The 19,884-nt window shown below is 38.7% G+C and overlaps 1 protein-coding gene across 3 annotated transcripts in view; it reads right to left on the bottom strand.

Annotated features, from left to right (window-relative positions):
• The window catches only part of LOC124142701 (neuronal acetylcholine receptor subunit alpha-10-like), a 233,111-nt gene that overhangs the window by 37,202 nt on the left and 176,025 nt on the right, over positions 1-19,884 (bottom strand). For all 3 annotated transcript variants that reach the window (XM_046511290.2, XM_048400757.1, XM_048400758.1), the window contains one exon: positions 13,954-14,408. In XM_046511290.2, coding sequence (XP_046367246.1) covers positions 13,954-14,408 — 455 coding nt within the window. The remainder of the gene's footprint in view (positions 1-13,953; positions 14,409-19,884) is intronic.

Here is a 19,884-nt window from a genome sequence, read left to right as displayed (position 1 = left end):
TGAAGGAACGATGTACAATGTAACTGTGAAATGAAGGAACGCTATACAATGTAACTGTGAAATGAAGGAACGCTATACAATGTAACTGTGAAATGAAGGAACGCTATACAATGTAACTGTGAAATGAAGGAACGCTATACAATGTAACTGTGAAATGAAGGAACGCTATACAATGTAACTGTGAAATGAAGGAACGATGTTAATGTAACTGTGAAATGAAGGAACGCTATACAATGTAACTGTGAAATGAAGGAACGATGTTAATGTAACTGTGAAATGAAGGAACGCTATACAATGTAACTGTGAAATGAAGGAACGATGAACATGTAACTGTGAAATGAAGGAACGATGTTAATGTAACTGTGAAATGAAGGAACGATGTACAATGTAACTGTGAAATGAAGGAACGCTATACAATGTAACTGTGAAATGAAGGAACGATGTTAATGTAACTGTGAAATGAAGGAACGATGTACAATGTAACTGTGAAATGAAGGAACGCTATACAATGTAACTGTGAAATGAAGGAACGCTATACAATGTAACTGTGAAATGAAGGAACGATGTTAATGTAACTGTGAAATGAAGGAACGATGTACAATGTAACTGTGAAATGAAGGAACGCTATACAATGTAACTGTGAAATGAAGGAACGCTATACAATGTAACTGTGAAATGAAGGAACGATGTACAATGTAACTGTGAAATGAAGGAACGCTATACAATGTAACTGTGAAATGAAGGAACGCTATACAATGTAACTGTGAAATGACGGAACGATGTACAATGTAACTGTGAAATGAAGGAACGCTATACAATGTAACTGTGAAATGAAGGAACGATGTACAATGTAACTGTGAAATGAAGGAACGCTATACAATGTAACTGTGAAATGAAGGAACGCTATACAATGTAACTGTGAAATGACGGAACGATGTACAATGTAACTGTGAAATGAAGGAACGCTATACAATGTAACTGTGAAATGAAGGAACGCTATACAATGTAACTGTGAAATGAAGGAACGATGTACAATGTAACTGTGAAATGAAGGAACGCTATACAATGTAACTGTGAAATGAAGGAACGCTATACAATGTAACTGTGAAATGAAGGAACGCTATACAATGTAACTGTGAAATGAAGGAACGCTATACAATGTAACTGTGAAATGAAGGAACGCTATACAATGTAACTGTGAAATGAAGGAACGATGTTAATGTAACTGTGAAATGAAGGAACGCTATACAATGTAACTGTGAAATGAAGGAACGCTATACAATGTAACTGTGAAATGAAGGAACGCTATACAATGTAACTGTGAAATGAAGGAACGCTATACAATGTAACTGTGAAATGAAGGAACGATGTTAATGTAACTGTGAAATGAAGGAACGCTATACAATGTAACTGTGAAATGAAGGAACGCTATACAATGTAACTGTGAAATGAAGGAACGCTATACAATGTAACTGTGAAATGAAGGAACGATGTTAATGTAACTGTGAAATGAAGGAACGCTATACAATGTAACTGTGAAATGAAGGAACGCTATACAATGTAACTGTGAAATGAAGGAACGATGTTAATGTAACTGTGAAATGAAGGAACGCTATACAATGTAACTGTGAAATGAAGGAACGCTATACAATGTAACTGTGAAATGAAGGAACGCTATACAATGTAACTGTGAAATGAAGGAACGATGTTAATGTAACTGTGAAATGAAGGAACGCTATACAATGTAACTGTGAAATGAAGGAACGCTATACAATGTAACTGTGAAATGAAGGAACGCTATACAATGTAACTGTGAAATGAAGGAACGATGTTAATGTAACTGTGAAATGAAGGAACGCTATACAATGTAACTGTGAAATGAAGGAACGCTATACAATGTAACTGTGAAATGAAGGAACGATGTTAATGTAACTGTGAAATGAAGGAACGCTATACAATGTAACTGTGAAATGAGTGAACGATGAACAATGTACCAGTCAAATGACGGAACGATGTACAATGTAACTGTGAAATGAAGGAACGCTATACAATGTAACTGTGAAATGAAGGAACGCTATACAATGTAACTGTGAAATGAAGGAACGCTATACAATGTAACTGTGAAATGAAGGAACGCTATACAATGTAACTGTGAAATGAAGGAACGATGTACAATGTAACTGTGAAATGAAGGAACGCTATACAATGTAACTGTGAAATGAAGGAACGCTATACAATGTAACTGTGAAATGAAGGAACGATGTTAATGTAACTGTGAAATGAAGGAACGCTATACAATGTAACTGTGAAATGAGTGAACGATGAACAATGTACCAGTCAAATGACGGAACGATGTACAATGTAACTGTGAAATGAAGGAACGCTATACAATGTAACTGTGAAATGAAGGAACGCTATACAATGTAACTGTGAAATGAAGGAACGCTATACAATGTAACTGTGAAATGAAGGAACGCTATACAATGTAACTGTGAAATGAAGGAACGATGTACAATGTAACTGTGAAATGAGTGAACGATGAACAATGTAACTGTGAAATGAAGGAACGCTATACAATGTAACTGTGAAATGAAGGAACGATGTACAATGTAACTGTGAAATGAAGGAACGCTATACAATGTAACTGTGAAATGAAGGAACGCTATACAATGTAACTGTGAAATGAAGGAACGTTATACAATGTAACTGTGAAATGAAGGAACGATGTACAATGTAACTGTGAAATGAAGGAACGATGTTAATGTAACTGTGAAATGAAGGAACGCTATACAATGTAACTGTGAAATGAAGGAACGATGTTAATGTAACTGTGAAATGAAGGAACGCTATACAATGTAACTGTGAAATGAAGGAACGATGTTAATGTAACTGTGAAATGAAGGAACGCTATACAATGTAACTGTGAAATGAAGGAACGCTATACAATGTAACTGTGAAATGAAGGAACGATGTTAATGTAACTGTGAAATGAAGGAACGCTATACAATGTAACTGTGAAATGAAGGAACGCTATACAATGTAACTGTGAAATGAAGGAACGCTATACAATGTAACTGTGAAATGAAGGAACGTTATACAATGTAACTGTGAAATGAAGGAACGATGTACAATGTAACTGTGAAATGAAGGAACGCTATACAATGTAACTGTGAAATGAAGGAACGCTATACAATGTAACTGTGAAATGAAGGAACGATGTTAATGTAACTGTGAAATGAAGGAACGCTATACAATGTAACTGTGAAATGAAGGAACGCTATACAATGTAACTGTGAAATGAAGGAACGATGTTAATGTAACTGTGAAATGAAGGAACGCTATACAATGTAACTGTGAAATGAAGGAACGCTATACAATGTAACTGTGAAATGAAGGAACGATGTTAATGTAACTGTGAAATGAAGGAACGCTATACAATGTAACTGTGAAATGAGTGAACGATGAACAATGTACCAGTCAAATGACGGAACGATGTACAATGTAACTGTGAAATGAAGGAACGCTATACAATGTAACTGTGAAATGAAGGAACGTTATACAATGTAACTGTGAAATGAAGGAACGATGTACAATGTAACTGTGAAATGAAGGAACGCTATACAATGTAACTGTGAAATGAAGGAACGCTATACAATGTAACTGTGAAATGAAGGAACGATGTACAATGTAACTGTGAAATGAAGGAACGCTATACAATGTAACTGTGAAATGAAGGAACGCTATACAATGTAACTGTGAAATGAAGGAACGATGTTAATGTAACTGTGAAATGAAGGAACGCTATACAATGTAACTGTGAAATGAAGGAACGCTATACAATGTAACTGTGAAATGAAGGAACGATGTTAATGTAACTGTGAAATGAAGGAACGCTATACAATGTAACTGTGAAATGAAGGAACGCTATACAATGTAACTGTGAAATGAAGGAACGCTATACAATGTAACTGTGAAATGAAGGAACGATGTTAATGTAACTGTGAAATGAAGGAACGCTATACAATGTAACTGTGAAATGAAGGAACGCTATACAATGTAACTGTGAAATGAAGGAACGCTATACAATGTAACTGTGAAATGAAGGAACGATGTTAATGTAACTGTGAAATGAAGGAACGCTATACAATGTAACTGTGAAATGAAGGAACGCTATACAATGTAACTGTGAAATGAAGGAACGCTATACAATGTAACTGTGAAATGAAGGAACGCTATACAATGTAACTGTGAAATGAAGGAACGATGTTAATGTAACTGTGAAATGAAGGAACGCTATACAATGTAACTGTGAAATGAAGGAACGCTATACAATGTAACTGTGAAATGAAGGAACGCTATACAATGTAACTGTGAAATGAAGGAACGCTATACAATGTAACTGTGAAATGAAGGAACGATGTTAATGTAACTGTGAAATGAAGGAACGCTATACAATGTAACTGTGAAATGAAGGAACGCTATACAATGTAACTGTGAAATGAAGGAACGCTATACAATGTAACTGTGAAATGAAGGAACGATGTTAATGTAACTGTGAAATGAAGGAACGCTATACAATGTAACTGTGAAATGAAGGAACGCTATACAATGTAACTGTGAAATGAAGGAACGCTATACAATGTAACTGTGAAATGAAGGAACGATGTTAATGTAACTGTGAAATGAAGGAACGCTATACAATGTAACTGTGAAATGAAGGAACGCTATACAATGTAACTGTGAAATGAAGGAACGCTATACAATGTAACTATGAAATGAAGGAACGATGTTAATGTAACTGTGAAATGAAGGAACGCTATACAATGTAACTGTGAAATGAAGGAACGCTATACAATGTAACTGTGAAATGAAGGAACGATGTTAATGTAACTGTGAAATGAAGGAACGATGTACAATGTACCAGTCAAATGACGGAACGCTATACAATGTAACTGTGAAATGAAGGAACGATGTACAATGTACCAGTCAAATGACGGAACGATGTACAATGTAACTGTGAAATGAAGGAACGCTATACAATGTAACTGTGAAATGAAGGAACGCTATACAATGTAACTGTGAAATGAAGGAACGATGTTAATGTAACTGTGAAATGAAGGAACGTTATACAATGTAACTGTGAAATGAAGGAACGCTATACAATGTAACTGTGAAATGAAGGAACGCTATACAATGTAACTGTGAAATGAAGGAACGATGTTAATGTAACTGTGAAATGACTGAACGATGAACAATGTACCAGTGAAATGACGGAACGATGTACAATGTAACTGTGAAATGAAGGAACGCTATACAATGTAACTGTGAAATGAAGGAACGCTATACAATGTAACTGTGAAATGAAGGAACGCTATACAATGTAACTGTGAAATGAAGGAACGCTATACAATGTAACTGTGAAATGAAGGAACGCTATACAATGTAACTGTGAAATGAAGGAACGCTATACAATGTAACTGTGAAATGAAGGAACGCTATACAATGTAACTGTGAAATGAAGGAACGCTATACAATGTAACTGTGAAATGAAGGAACGCTATACAATGTAACTGTGAAATGAAGGAACGCTATACAATGTAACTGTGAAATGAAGGAACGCTATACAATGTAACTGTGAAATGAAGGAACGCTATACAATGTAACTGTGAAATGAAGGAACGCTATACAATGTAACTGTGAAATGAAGGAACGATGTTAATGTAACTGTGAAATGAAGGAACGATGTTAATGTAACTGTGAAATGAAGGAACGCTATACAATGTAACTGTGAAATGAAGGAACGCTATACAATGTAACTGTGAAATGAAGGAACGATGTTAATGTAACTGTGAAATGAAGGAACGATGTTAATGTAACTGTGAAATGAAGGAACGCTATACAATGTAACTGTGAAATGAAGGAACGATGTTAATGTAACTGTGAAATGAAGGAACGATGTTAATGTAACTGTGAAATGAAGGAACGATGTTAATGTAACTGTGAAATGAAGGAACGCTATACAATGTAACTGTGAAATGAAGGAACGCTATACAATGTAACTGTGAAATGAAGGAACGCTATACAATGTAACTGTGAAATGAAGGAACGCTATACAATGTAACTGTGAAATGAAGGAACGCTATACAATGTAACTGTGAAATGAAGGAACGATGTTAATGTAACTGTGAAATGAAGGAACGCTATACAATGTAACTGTGAAATGAAGGAACGATGTTAATGTAACTGTGAAATGAAGGAACGCTATACAATGTAACTGTGAAATGAAGGAACGCTATACAATGTAACTGTGAAATGAAGGAACGATGTTAATGTAACTGTGAAATGAAGGAACGCTATACAATGTAACTGTGAAATGAGTGAACGATGAACAATGTACCAGTCAAATGACGGAACGATGTACAATGTAACTGTGAAATGAAGGAACGCTATACAATGTAACTGTGAAATGAAGGAACGCTATACAATGTAACTGTGAAATGAAGGAACGATGTTAATGTAACTGTGAAATGAGTGAACGATGAACAATGTACCAGTCAAATGACGGAACGCTATACAATGTAACTGTGAAATGAAGGAACGCTATACAATGTAACTGTGAAATGAAGGAACGCTATACAATGTAACTGTGAAATGAAGGAACGCTATACAATGTAACTGTGAAATGAAGGAACGCTATACAATGTAACTGTGAAATGAAGGAACGATGTTAATGTAACTGTGAAATGAGTGAACGATGAACAATGTACCAGTCAAATGACGGAACGATGTACAATGTAACTGTGAAATGAAGGAACGCTATACAATGTAACTGTGAAATGAAGGAACGCTATACAATGTAACTGTGAAATGAAGGAACGCTATACAATGTAACTGTGAAATGAAGGAACGCTATACAATGTAACTGTGAAATGAAGGAACGATGTTAATGTAACTGTGAAATGAAGGAACGCTATACAATGTAACTGTGAAATGAAGGAACGCTATACAATGTAACTGTGAAATGAAGGAACGATGTTAATGTAACTGTGAAATGAAGGAACGATGTTAATGTAACTGTGAAATGAAGGAACGCTATACAATGTAACTGTGAAATGAAGGAACGATGTTAATGTAACTGTGAAATGAGTGAACGATGAACAATGTAACTGTGAAATGAAGGAACGCTATACAATGTAACTGTGAAATGAAGGAACGATGTTAATGTAACTGTGAAATGAAGGAACGCTATACAATGTAACTGTGAAATGAAGGAACGCTATACAATGTAACTGTGAAATGAAGGAACGCTATACAATGTAACTGTGAAATGAAGGAACGATGTTAATGTAACTGTGAAATGAAGGAACGATGTACAATGTAACTGTGAAATGAAGGAACGATGTTAATGTAACTGTGAAATGAAGGAACGATGTTAATGTAACTGTGAAATGAAGGAACGATGTTAATGTAACTGTGAAATGAAGGAACGCTATACAATGTAACTGTGAAATGAAGGAACGCTATACAATGTAACTGTGAAATGAAGGAACGCTATACAATGTAACTGTGAAATGAAGGAACGCTATACAATGTAACTGTGAAATGAAGGAACGCTATACAATGTAACTGTGAAATGAAGGAACGCTATACAATGTAACTGTGAAATGAAGGAACGCTATACAATGTAACTGTGAAATGAAGGAACGCTATACAATGTAACTGTGAAATGAAGGAACGCTATACAATGTAACTGTGAAATGAAGGAACGATGTTAATGTAACTGTGAAATGAAGGAACGATGTTAATGTAACTGTGAAATGAAGGAACGCTATACAATGTAACTGTGAAATGAAGGAACGCTATACAATGTAACTGTGAAATGAAGGAACGCTATACAATGTAACTGTGAAATGAAGGAACGATGTTAATGTAACTGTGAAATGAGTGAACGATGAACAATGTACCAGTCAAATGACGGAACGCTATACAATGTAACTGTGAAATGAAGGAACGATGTTAATGTAACTGTGAAATGAGTGAACGATGAACAATGTACCAGTCAAATGACGGAACGCTATACAATGTAACTGTGAAATGAAGGAACGATGTTAATGTAACTGTGAAATGAGTGAACGATGAACAATGTACCAGTCAAATGACGGAACGCTATACAATGTAACTGTGAAATGAAGGAACGATGTTAATGTAACTGTGAAATGAGTGAACGATGAACAATGTACCAGTCAAATGACGGAACGCTATACAATGTAACTGTGAAATGAAGGAACGATGTTAATGTAACTGTGAAATGAGTGAACGATGAACAATGTACCAGTCAAATGACGGAACGCTATACAATGTAACTGTGAAATGAAGGAACGATGTTAATGTAACTGTGAAATGAGTGAACGATGAACAATGTAACTGTGAAATGACGGAACGATGTACAATGTAACTGTGAAATGACGGAACGATGTACAATGTAACTGTGAAATGAAGGAACGCTATACAATGTAACTGTGAAATGAAGGAACGCTATACAATGTAACTGTGAAATGAAGGAACGCTATACAATGTAACTGTGAAATGAAGGAACGATGAACAATGTAACTGTGAAATGAAGGAACGTTGAACATGTAACTGTGAAATGAGTGAACGATGAACAATGTAACTGTGAAATGAAGGAACGCTATACAATGTAACTGTGAAATGAAGGAACGCTATACAATGTAACTGTGAAATGAAGGAACGCTATACAATGTAACTGTGAAATGAAGGAACGCTATACAATGTAACTGTGAAATGAAGGAACGATGAACATGTAACTGTGAAATGAAGGAACGCTATACAATGTAACTGTGAAATGAAGGAACGATGAACATGTAACTGTGAAATGAAGGAACGATGAACAATGTAACTGTGAAATGAAGGAACGCTATACAATGTAACTGTGAAATGACGGAACGATGTTAATGTAACTGTGAAATGAAGGAACGATGAACAATGTAACTGTGAAATGAAGGAACGATGTTAATGTAACTGTGAAATGAAGGAACGATGAACATGTAACTGTGAAATGAAGGAACGATGAACAATGTAACAGTGAAATGAAGGAACGATGAACATGTAACTGTGAAATGAAGGAACGATGAACAATGTAACAGTGAAATGAGTGAACGATGAACAATGTAACTGTGAAATGAAGGAACGCTATACAATGTAACTGTGAAATGAAGGAACGATGAACATGTAACTGTGAAATGAAGGAACGCTATACAATGTAACTGTGAAATGAAGGAACGATGAACATGTAACTGTGAAATGAAGGAACGATGAACAATGTAACTGTGAAATGAAGGAACGCTATACAATGTAACTGTGAAATGACGGAACGATGTTAATGTAACTGTGAAATGAAGGAACGATGAACAATGTAACTGTGAAATGAAGGAACGATGTTAATGTAACTGTGAAATGAAGGAACGATGAACAATGTAACTGTGAAATGAAGGAACGCTATACAATGTAACTGTGAAATGAAGGAACGCTATACAATGTAACTGTGAAATGACGGAACGATGTTAATGTAACTGTGAAATGAAGGAACGATGAACAATGTAACTGTGAAATGAAGGAACGCTATACAATGTAACTGTGAAATGAAGGAACGATGAACAATGTAACTGTGAAATGAAGGAACGATGTTAATGTAACTGTGAAATGAAGGAACGATGAACATGTAACTGTGAAATGAAGGAACGATGAACAATGTAACAGTGAAATGAAGGAACGATGAACATGTAACTGTGAAATGAAGGAACGATGAACAATGTAACAGTGAAATGAGTGAACGATGAACAATGTAACTGTGAAATGAAGGAACGCTATACAATGTAACTGTGAAATGAAGAAACGCTATACAATGTAACTGTGAAATGAAGGAACCATGAACAATGTAACAGTGAAATGAGTGAACGATGAACAATGTCCAAGTGAAATGAAGAAACGATGTAAAATGTAAATGAAAAAATGTAAAAATGTAAGGTGTGAAATGAAAGTATGTAAAAATGTAAGGTGTTAAATGAAAGTATGTAAAAATGTAAGGTGTGAAATGAAAGAATGTAAAAATGTAAGGTGTGAAAATAAAGTATGTAAAAATGTAAGGTTTGAAATGAGAGAACGCAATGTAAGGTGTGAAATGAAAGAACGCAATGTAAGGTTTGAAATGAAAGAACGCAATGTAAGGTTTGAAATGAAAGAACGCAATGTAAGGTGTGAAATGAAAGAACGCAATGTAAGATGTGAAATGGAAGAACGCAATGTAAGGTGTGACCATGGGATGGGAAAATATTGAAGTTGGAAAACAATACAACTGGAGAACAATGTAATGAAGTGATCATGTGATTGAAATTTGGCTAGAAATACAAGGTCACGGGAGAACAATGCGGCTGGAAAATAATAAAATGAAAAACGTCGATATTTTGAGAGAACACTGATTGGAAACCTTTTTACACGGAGATATACGTGCTGGGAAATAATTGTGGTGAAGACTCTGGAGAAAGCGCCACTATACGGAAATGACAAGCGTTGAACTTCCATTAAAACCTTTCTAATTTTACCACATAAACGACTCTTTTTAAATTGGTTTTGACATAGTTTTTGAAAGTACATTAAAGTGACACTCTTACAACGCTTATCGAAACGCCACATTACAGAACGGCAGTATCGCATGACAACAAAGTTAGTTGAAAAAACAAAAATCAGAATTAAATTGTTAAAACAAATCGATAGGTATGATTTAAACATGACTCCATGTTCCTCCATTAGACGCTAGGAGAGGGGAGACATGAGACGCTAGCAAGCACACTCTTAAAGCTGAAACATCAATACGAAATGCGTTACGAATTTTGTGAGATAGGAAAGATGTGCTATTTCTAATTTGAAACTTTGCAAATGTGGTAATAATTTTGAGACTCTGTCCTAAATAGACATTTCTACGAGATTAACAGCTAACTCAGTCATTTGCAGAGTAAACGAAAAATGTAAAAGTCTGAATTGGTTGTAGGCTTCTCTATTCCACAGAGAGTTTGTCAAGCAGTGACTGCACTTGGCGGCGATGGAATCACTTAAGCACCGGACAGTGTGCAATCTTTCCACCCTTTTTTCTTCAAATCAACTTTTGTTAGTTGCTGCAGCAGGCCTGTCAATGTGTCTGCCATGTTTTTCTGGCCCCATTAACAGAAATAAGATAAAGGAAACGAAACAGGCCCTGGGATGGACGCTCTACAGTGAAAATTAAATTGCTTTCTGGCCCCTGCGCCAGCTCTCTATCGGGGCCGAACTTTGCCGCTGCCGGAACAGCGGAAGAAGCGCGGCGGAGGGATACTAACCAGATAGACCGCTGCGGAGGGATACTGGGCAGATAACACTCGTCTTAGAATCAATCAACACCGCGGCGTATAATGAGGAGCATTACCGGAGGACAACATCGCCTCCAAAGCGTTAAATAAAAACAGGGGCATATACAGAATACAGCATTTAGGTGTGTATTAATATCATTGTGCGGTATGGAACTGCAGACAGAAAAGACTTGTAATCGGCAGAGATGTTAACAGACATACCAAGTAGAATTAGGCATCCAACATCTCCAGATATTCACGCAATTCTATTAAGCCTACAAACATTAACTCCGACGTGGAGGGAATTATGGAATTTTGCCGAAAAGGTGCAAACTTTTTACATCGATCGACGATACGGCCAAATAAGCCAGCAAAGCCTGCTTGAATGACCGGCACACTGAGAAGTGAGATTGCCGCTGTGGGTGGGGTATGGAACGGGGAGGGGGAATCACAGCCATCTCTCGTCATCTTACCCCCAAGGCACCTGCGTTAATGACATCGAATATTTTTGAAACTATTTAAGAATTAACTGTCACTCACTTCAGCCTGGCAAACAAGTTATATGATATTTGACTTATTACACAATTTGGGTTTGGTGATTTGTGGTGGTCTCGTTCCAGAGACAGGGCCGAGAAGTGAAATTATTTCCAGCGACGGAAATGTCAAGGGATTAGAAATCTAAGCCTTCAAATTTGTGGTATTGACAGTAAGTGACAGGAATGATGTGATCAACATTAAACAGCTCCACGCCAGTGTCGAGTGTTTACAGCCCATATTGAGTGGCTAGAGCGGCACTCCAACCGACGCTCAGGGAAAGCATGGCTCGATACTTTGTGCTGTACACGTGTCGGCTGTAGACACAACAGAGCCTGAAGACGCTCTCTGAGCTCGGAGTAACACCAAGTGTCGGCTGTAGACACAACAGAGCCTGAAGACGCTCTCTGAGCTCGGAGTAACACCAAGTGTCGGCTGTAGACACAACAGAGCCTGAAGACGCTCTCTGAGCTCGGAGTAACACCAAGTGTCGGCCGTAGACACAACACAGCCTGAAGACGCTCTCTGAGCTCGGAGTAACACCAAGTGTCGGCTGTAGACACAACAGAGCCTGAAGACGCTCTCTGAGCTCGGAGTAACACCAAGTGTCGGCTGTAGACATAACACAGCCTGAAGGCGCGCCCTGAGCTCGGAGTAACACCAAGTGTCGGCTGTAGACATAGCACAGGTTGTAGGCGCGCCCTGAGCTCAACCGTCGGCTGAAGGCGCGCCCTGAGCTCGGGGTAACACCAAGTGTCAGCTGTCATAACACAGGCTGTAGGCGCGCCCTGGGCTCGGAGTAACACCAAGAGTCGGCTGTAGACATAACACAAGATGTAAGCGCGCCCTGGGCTCGCAGTAACACCAAGTATCGGCTGTAGGCGCGCCCTAGGCTCGGAGTAACACCAAGGGTCGGCTGTATGTGCGCCCTGGGCTCGGAGTAACACCAAGTATCGGCTGTAGGTGCGCGCTGGGCTCGGAGTAACACAACGTATCGACTGTAGGCGCACCCTAGGCTCGAAGTAACACTAAGGGTCGGCTGTAGGGGCGCCCTGGGCTCGGAGTAACACCAAGGGTCGGCTGTAGGCGCGCCCTGGGCTCGGAATAACACCAAGTGTCGGCTGTATGTGCGTCATGGGCTCGGAATAACACCACGGGTCGTCTGTAGGCGCGCCCTAGCCTCGGAGTAACACCAAGGGTCGGCTGTAGTCGCGCCCTGGTCTCTGAGTAACACCACGGGTCGGATGTAGACCCAACATAGGCTATATGAGCGCCCTGAGCTCGAAGTAACACCAAGTGTCGGCTGTAGGTATAACGCAGGCTGTAGGCGCGCCCTGGATTCGGAGTAATACCGAGTGTCGCTGTAGACATAGCACAGGCTGTGTGGTGGGTTGGGGGGTGGGGTGGCGTGGGGTTATTGCATGTCATCACGTAACAATCATAATGTGTTACTCTTAATAGTATTGACACTATGACGAGTACAACAGACTTCCTGACAGAGAGAGGCGGAGGGGTAGTCTTGTGGTTAAAGCGTTCGCTCGTCACGCCAAAGACCCGAATTCGATTCCCCACACGGGTACAAAGTGCGAAGCCCCTTTCTGGTGTACCCCCGCCGTGATATTGTTGGAATATTGCTAAAAGCGGCTTAAAACCAACTCACCCACTCACCCTTGACAAAGGGTCTACCAAGTAGCATCAGATGCCGACCCTGCTGACGATATAGACAATAGACGCGATATGTGAGTGTCACATAATTTAAAGAAACTAGATATCCCCAACCCTCTTCCTCCTCGTCATGATATAACATGAAGTCCATATTAAGTCTTTGATGGACAAAACACAAAGCCATGAAACCTAGAGAATAACGACGTTTCAGGGCCTCATGTTGCACCTTCCACACCAGATGAGAAGAAGTCCTAAAAAATCATTAATTCACTAATAAAGAAGGGAGGACAAAGGACAGGCCTAGAAGTTGTTAATATCTAAAACAGTGTCAAGTCTTCATTTCGTCTATACTTACCTAGAATTAGTTTAGCGGGAGACTCTGGAGGCACCCAGAAGATGACCAGCGTGAGCAAGGACAGTAGTGCGCATGGCAGGATGAGAATAAATGTGTAGAACGCCACCTTCCGGCGTATTCGTAGTTTGAATGTGAGGTCAGGGTATGGCTCTGTACAGCATGCGTACCGCTTGACGTTTCGGACGGCCTCGTTCTCGATGATAAACCACTCGTTGCTGGGAATATAGTCTGTTAGATCCATGGAGGTTTCGTTCCTGATGAAATGGATGTCCAGTTTCAGGCCATTGTATGTCCACGACCCGAACTTGAGCGTACATGTTTGTTCGTCGAAAGGAAAGTATTTGGTATCGAAGTTACAGGATGACCGGATGATGGCCTGAGGCATCCACAGGAGATTTCCATCCGGGTACACCACAACCAGTGCATCACGCTGTTCCTTCAGACGGTCGTCAGCACTAGAAAAAGAAAAGAACACAGGTTAACATACAGACAACAGCCATTGCAGATATACTACATATGAATATTAATTACACGAAAACAGATAAACATGTTTTGTTTGTTTGTTGATTAACGCCGAAATAAGCAATATTTCAGCTCCACGACTGCGATCTATAAATAATCGAGTCTGGACCAGACAATCCAGTAATTGAAATCATGAACATCGATCCACGCAATTGGGATATGATGACATGCAATCAATCAAGTCCACGAATCTGACCATCCGATCCATTTAGTTGCCTCTTACGACAAGCATAGGTTGCTGGGGTCAATACTCTTACCCGGAATCCCAATGCTTGTTGGATTTACCATATTAAACTCCATCGTCGACTACACAGCACTACTCGACACCAAAGTTTCGTTTCGGAAGTGATGACCCCATCACCATCTCTCCTTTTACCAACTATTTCTCTCACTTTGGAGCTTGCAATAAAAAAACCAATCAAATGACACTACTGAATATTCGAATTGAGAAACTTGTATCTATAAAACTGAAGCAGGCGAAAACGTTTGACTGAATATTGATATGTAGGGAAGAAGGCCCTTGTGCTACTAGGAGTTCCGATCTGTGTTTTAAAGGGAAGCAACAAGACGAGGCGAGATACAGCTATATAGCTGCTTGTTTAAGTGTTAAAGTATAGTAAACTACGGCTATAACGAACACGCTTATAACAAACTGACGGATATAACGAACTATCTTTTTAGTCCCGACTATTTGCTGTAGTTACGCTGTATATATGCTTATAACGAATTACGGTTATAACGAACTAAAATCAGTAGTCCCTTTGAGTTTGTTATATAACCGTAGTGTACTGTAGTTTGATTGGATGGCTATTTTAACGTTTCATTAGAGCTGGACTTACAGTGCTCGTGGCAAGGGTACCTTTCATGATGCATTCTTTGACATAAGGTTATCAAGATAGCATGAGGCAGCCGAGGAAATACGTTGCTATCCCGACCAGGGATAGTGCTGTATTGTTCTACAGATTACTGGGACGGTTTCTTAGCTCACCTGAATAATGAATCAGTGTACATTTACAGGATAGTGAGAGTTTCGTTGACAGTGTGATATCTCACCTGGATAGTGTGGGTCAATGTATTGTTTATCTGGGTATTAAATTTAGCAAGGTACCTCAATTGGATAGTGAGTCAGTGTACTGTTTTTTTTCTGAGTCATAGATTTAGCAAGGTAGCTCACCTGGACAGTGGGTTAGTGTCTTCATGTATTCAAGAAAAATACTCACTTCTCGACTCATTACAGAAATATCATAAAGGTAGAATTACGTTTGCAAGTACATTTAACTAATGTGATGCCCAACGCTTGATAGCTTTACATTTATGTAAAGTATTTAAAATAAGATCGCGGAAAATTGTAATGCGCTGGACATGTGAATTTATCTTTCAACTGTACTCTAGGTTATGTGACCTAAATAATGAAATAATCTTGATTAACTGATTAACTGGACACGCTCATGGTGCCACGTGACCTCTGTTGGACACACCCCCTCGAGCTTGCTAGAGAACACGAGGTCCAAGATTGAACCAATTCGTAGAATGGCGAATGGGCCGAAGTGAGGTTGTGTTTGGCCAATTCCAATCACAGCATGTTTTGGGTCAAGATGAAGAAGCGTTGCCCGAGGCAATAGCAGCCCCGGCAAAACGACAGGCGTCATGGTCTCTCTGTCTAAGGGACATCACTCTTTCTGCCAGTGGACTGGCTATTTATCAGACGGTAAAACGTTGGCATCGGAAGTTCGATCCCCGATAGGTCATATTTTTCTTATTAGCTTGTAGAAACAGCAACGAAGTTTATTAAACGACAATATTATGTACAATGCATTTTAAATACTGCTGCAATATACCTCTTCCTTCACCCAATGCATAAACTAAAACAAGGTCATCAACTATTGGTGGCTCCCTGAAATGGTAGTTAAAGCGGTGCTCACCCCCTAAAACACTCGCATACTTACAGAATAAAATCCATTATAATAGTTTTCCATAATTCTTAATAACACAATGAATGTGAGTCAGCTGATTCCTTTGACAACGCTTTGATTTGGATGGGTCAAAATACGATAGAAATATGCGATCGTCAGTTTGAACTAATCTCCCTTTGCCTCAGAGTGCGAGTGGGTGAGTGAGGCATTGTATTACACACATCTATCATGACATTAGATTAGCTGTAACAAGAAAATCGACATTTCCCGAGTTCTGCCTACAGCGACCACAGCTGCTTTACGTTGTGCTTCCTCAAACTAACTTGATATTCTTATGGTATTGATATTGTTACTCACGTTCCATGTTTTTGAGGACTTTCTGTGAAGCTAGGTTTAAAATTCAATGTTTGATTAATTTCATGGATAGATAGAGCCAAAGGAAGCTGAGCTAATTTGTTTCAGTAACACTGTATGAAGGCGTTGTTTTAATTGGTTTGCATAAGAAAAGGAATTATTGCCTATGAATGCGCTGAAAATAGAACCTGTCCTTGCATTGCCATAGACAACGTACTATCCGGCTCTTTATCAGTATAGTTGAGTCTTGTTTGAAATTAAATGAACTAGATAAATAAACCTTAATCCCTACTAATTAGTTTATTTTACATGCACAACGATAAGGTCAAATGAGTCAACTTCGTCGTCTAATTTGTTTCATACCAAGAGTGAGTGAGTGAGTTAATGCTTTACGTCACATCAGCAATATTTCAGCCATATCGTGACGATTCATACCTAGAAAGTAGAATACTGTACATGTTGGCTATTACAACGACAACAACACAACCCGAGTACAGACCAAACAGTCGTCAACAGGGAACAAGTAGATGCTACCCAATTACTGACGATTGCATGCTACTTCTTAATGTTTCAAAAGTGAGTGAGTTGGTGTTTACGCCGCCTTTAGGAATATTCCAGCAATATCACGGCGGGGGACACAGGAAGTGAGCTTCACACATTGTACCCATGTTGGAAATCGAACCTGGACCGAGGGCGTGAGGAGAGAAAGTTTTAATAACAAGGCCACCCCGCCGACCCAAATGTTTCAAAGAACAGACCTTACCATACTGTAATATATAGAGGATTCATCACGAGTGTTTTTTAATATGGGAAATATCAACCGAGTCTTAGTTAATCGGTATTTGCCGAGCCTTTGGCGAGGCAAATACCGATTAACGGGACGAGGTTGATATTTCCCATATTAACAAACACGAGTGATGAATTCTATTTATCATTTTCACATTTTTGCTTCCCAATTAAGGAATAATTGCATTAAACATTAACATCAGCAACTTGTCGAAATCTTACGTATAGATCGTGCGTAGTGATACATGTTTTCCATAGCCGTGTAAACCAAAATAAACAACCTCTTAACTCCTTTATGACATATTCCTTCGCTGAGAAAAAAAGTTCCTCGGATTATTTTAAACAAAATACTTGAACAGACTTTTGCAGAATAATTGAAATAATGTCTCCAACATCAAAGGTATCCATGTTGTTTGTAAACACCTACTCACGTGCACCGGCGAAAAAAGTCCCACTTCCTGTTATCTAATTTGCATATCTAATTTGCATACTTATGTCATTGGGGTATGACATACATGTTTTTATGTCATAAGCTTATGTCATGGATAAATGCTTTAGTTAAATGATAAAAGGCCATCTTAAACGGTGCCCGTATTCCTGTTTCGTAGCATATTTTATTTGTAAGGTGAGTACGAATGCAAACAAAAATAAAAGACGACAAAACAAAAAATGTTCATTATTTACATTAATCTAACAGAAGGTCCGGAGAGTTCGCCAACTTGTAGTCACATATTCTTATTTTTAACTGCCGGCCAAAAGAAAGTATACAATTTGTTTTCATCAAGAATAACAAACGATATCAAAACGTTACTAGGCTGAAAACAGTTGCCAAAACACTGCAAAGTTAAGGTCCAAAACACAGCTAAAATACCCGTGTCATATACATCACGATTGACAGAAATGTCTTATTTGTTTCATTTTCAGCCACAATCAAACATGGGTGTGTACTTTCTGTTGCTCGACAGTTTAAAACGCCGCGTTTGTGCTTGAATAGAGGACGCGTACATGTAATGTTGAGAGATACACAAATACGCCATATTGCAGAATTTCTGCAAACTGTCTTTATGGGTATGGAGGTGTGTATACGGAGACGGGGAACTACATTGACAGTGTAAAACTATGTGACATGAAAGTAAGTGAGTGAGTGAGTGAGTTGGGTTTAACGCCGCTTTTAACATTATTCCAGTTATATCACGGCGTGTCAGCTTAATGTGGGAGTAAAGCCCGAAGTGATGCAGGTCTAAGACGTTTACCACTTCGGTGAAACCCACGAGCACGGATATGGTGCTGACAAACCTAGAAACATAATCGGGGCGAACCGGGATTCGGAACCCACAATCATAGGTTTCTGGCGTGCCCAAGGGACGCAACTCTGCACAGCGAATCGCGGCGCCTTAGACGACTGGGCCACCCGTGTCCCCTGACATGAAAGAGGAATCGATATATGCAGTGAAGTCATTAAAGCTATAATGTCTTTGAACGGCAGGTTTTCATTGTATTAGACAGTGTATAAATGAGCTGAATGTTTCTGTTTATGTATGCAATATTTCAGCATACAACTAGATGATAGCCTTCATGAATGTCCCAAATGGACTAGCTCAGCCGATCATCATGTATTTAATCACGAATTGTTGTCATTTGAAACCTGATTTCCCCATTTGATTCGATTCAAAGTCCAACCAGAATTCACACACGTGAATTGTGAATTTCTAATGAATATGACTTGCTGTTCATTGTCACATGAACAATTCAGTCACTGCATCAAGACTCCCTCGATACGTGACACTTGAGATTCAAAAAGTGAAACATTGTTTAGCGTGTGTTCAAGCTTTTACACATCTACTCAAAGCTCTTTGTTCATTCCCTTTCAAATATTCTTCTTATACAAGTGTATAATGCACAGCGGACTACAATAACCGTTCATCATTGAACAAATATTTCTTCACAAAGCTCAAGTGTAAAACACCAGATTAGTGTGGTCCGTTCTTCTATTTACACGCGTACACGCAGGAGAATATACTGTCGGGACAACAAAATAAAATCTCCTCCAAAGGGAGTTGTGAATGCAAAATGAAATTTCGCGGATCCTTGCCAGGGATTCTAATCGACGACCTTTGAACTAGTGTACATTTGAAAAGAGGATGATGATGATGCTCATTCTTATTATTATGAGCATTGCTACATTGTTATAAAAGTTAGGAAAGAAAATTGATTATCATTAGCAAAAGCGTTTTTGGAAAATGTTTTGATTAAGCGTGACATTTCAGAATGTTTCCTTCTTGTGGTAAGCTGTTGCAAATGTATGTACCGTATAACATCGTATGAAAGAACGCTGATAATATGTTGGAGTACCATC

Source organism: Haliotis rufescens, unplaced genomic scaffold (genome assembly GCF_023055435.1).
Source record: "Haliotis rufescens isolate VD_foot unplaced genomic scaffold, xgHalRufe1.0.p SCAF_20, whole genome shotgun sequence".
Classification (NCBI taxonomy): Eukaryota; Metazoa; Mollusca; class Gastropoda; order Lepetellida; family Haliotidae; genus Haliotis; species Haliotis rufescens.
The sequence above is the reverse complement of the archived record's forward strand: the minus strand, read 5'-3'. Positions and strand labels throughout refer to the sequence as shown.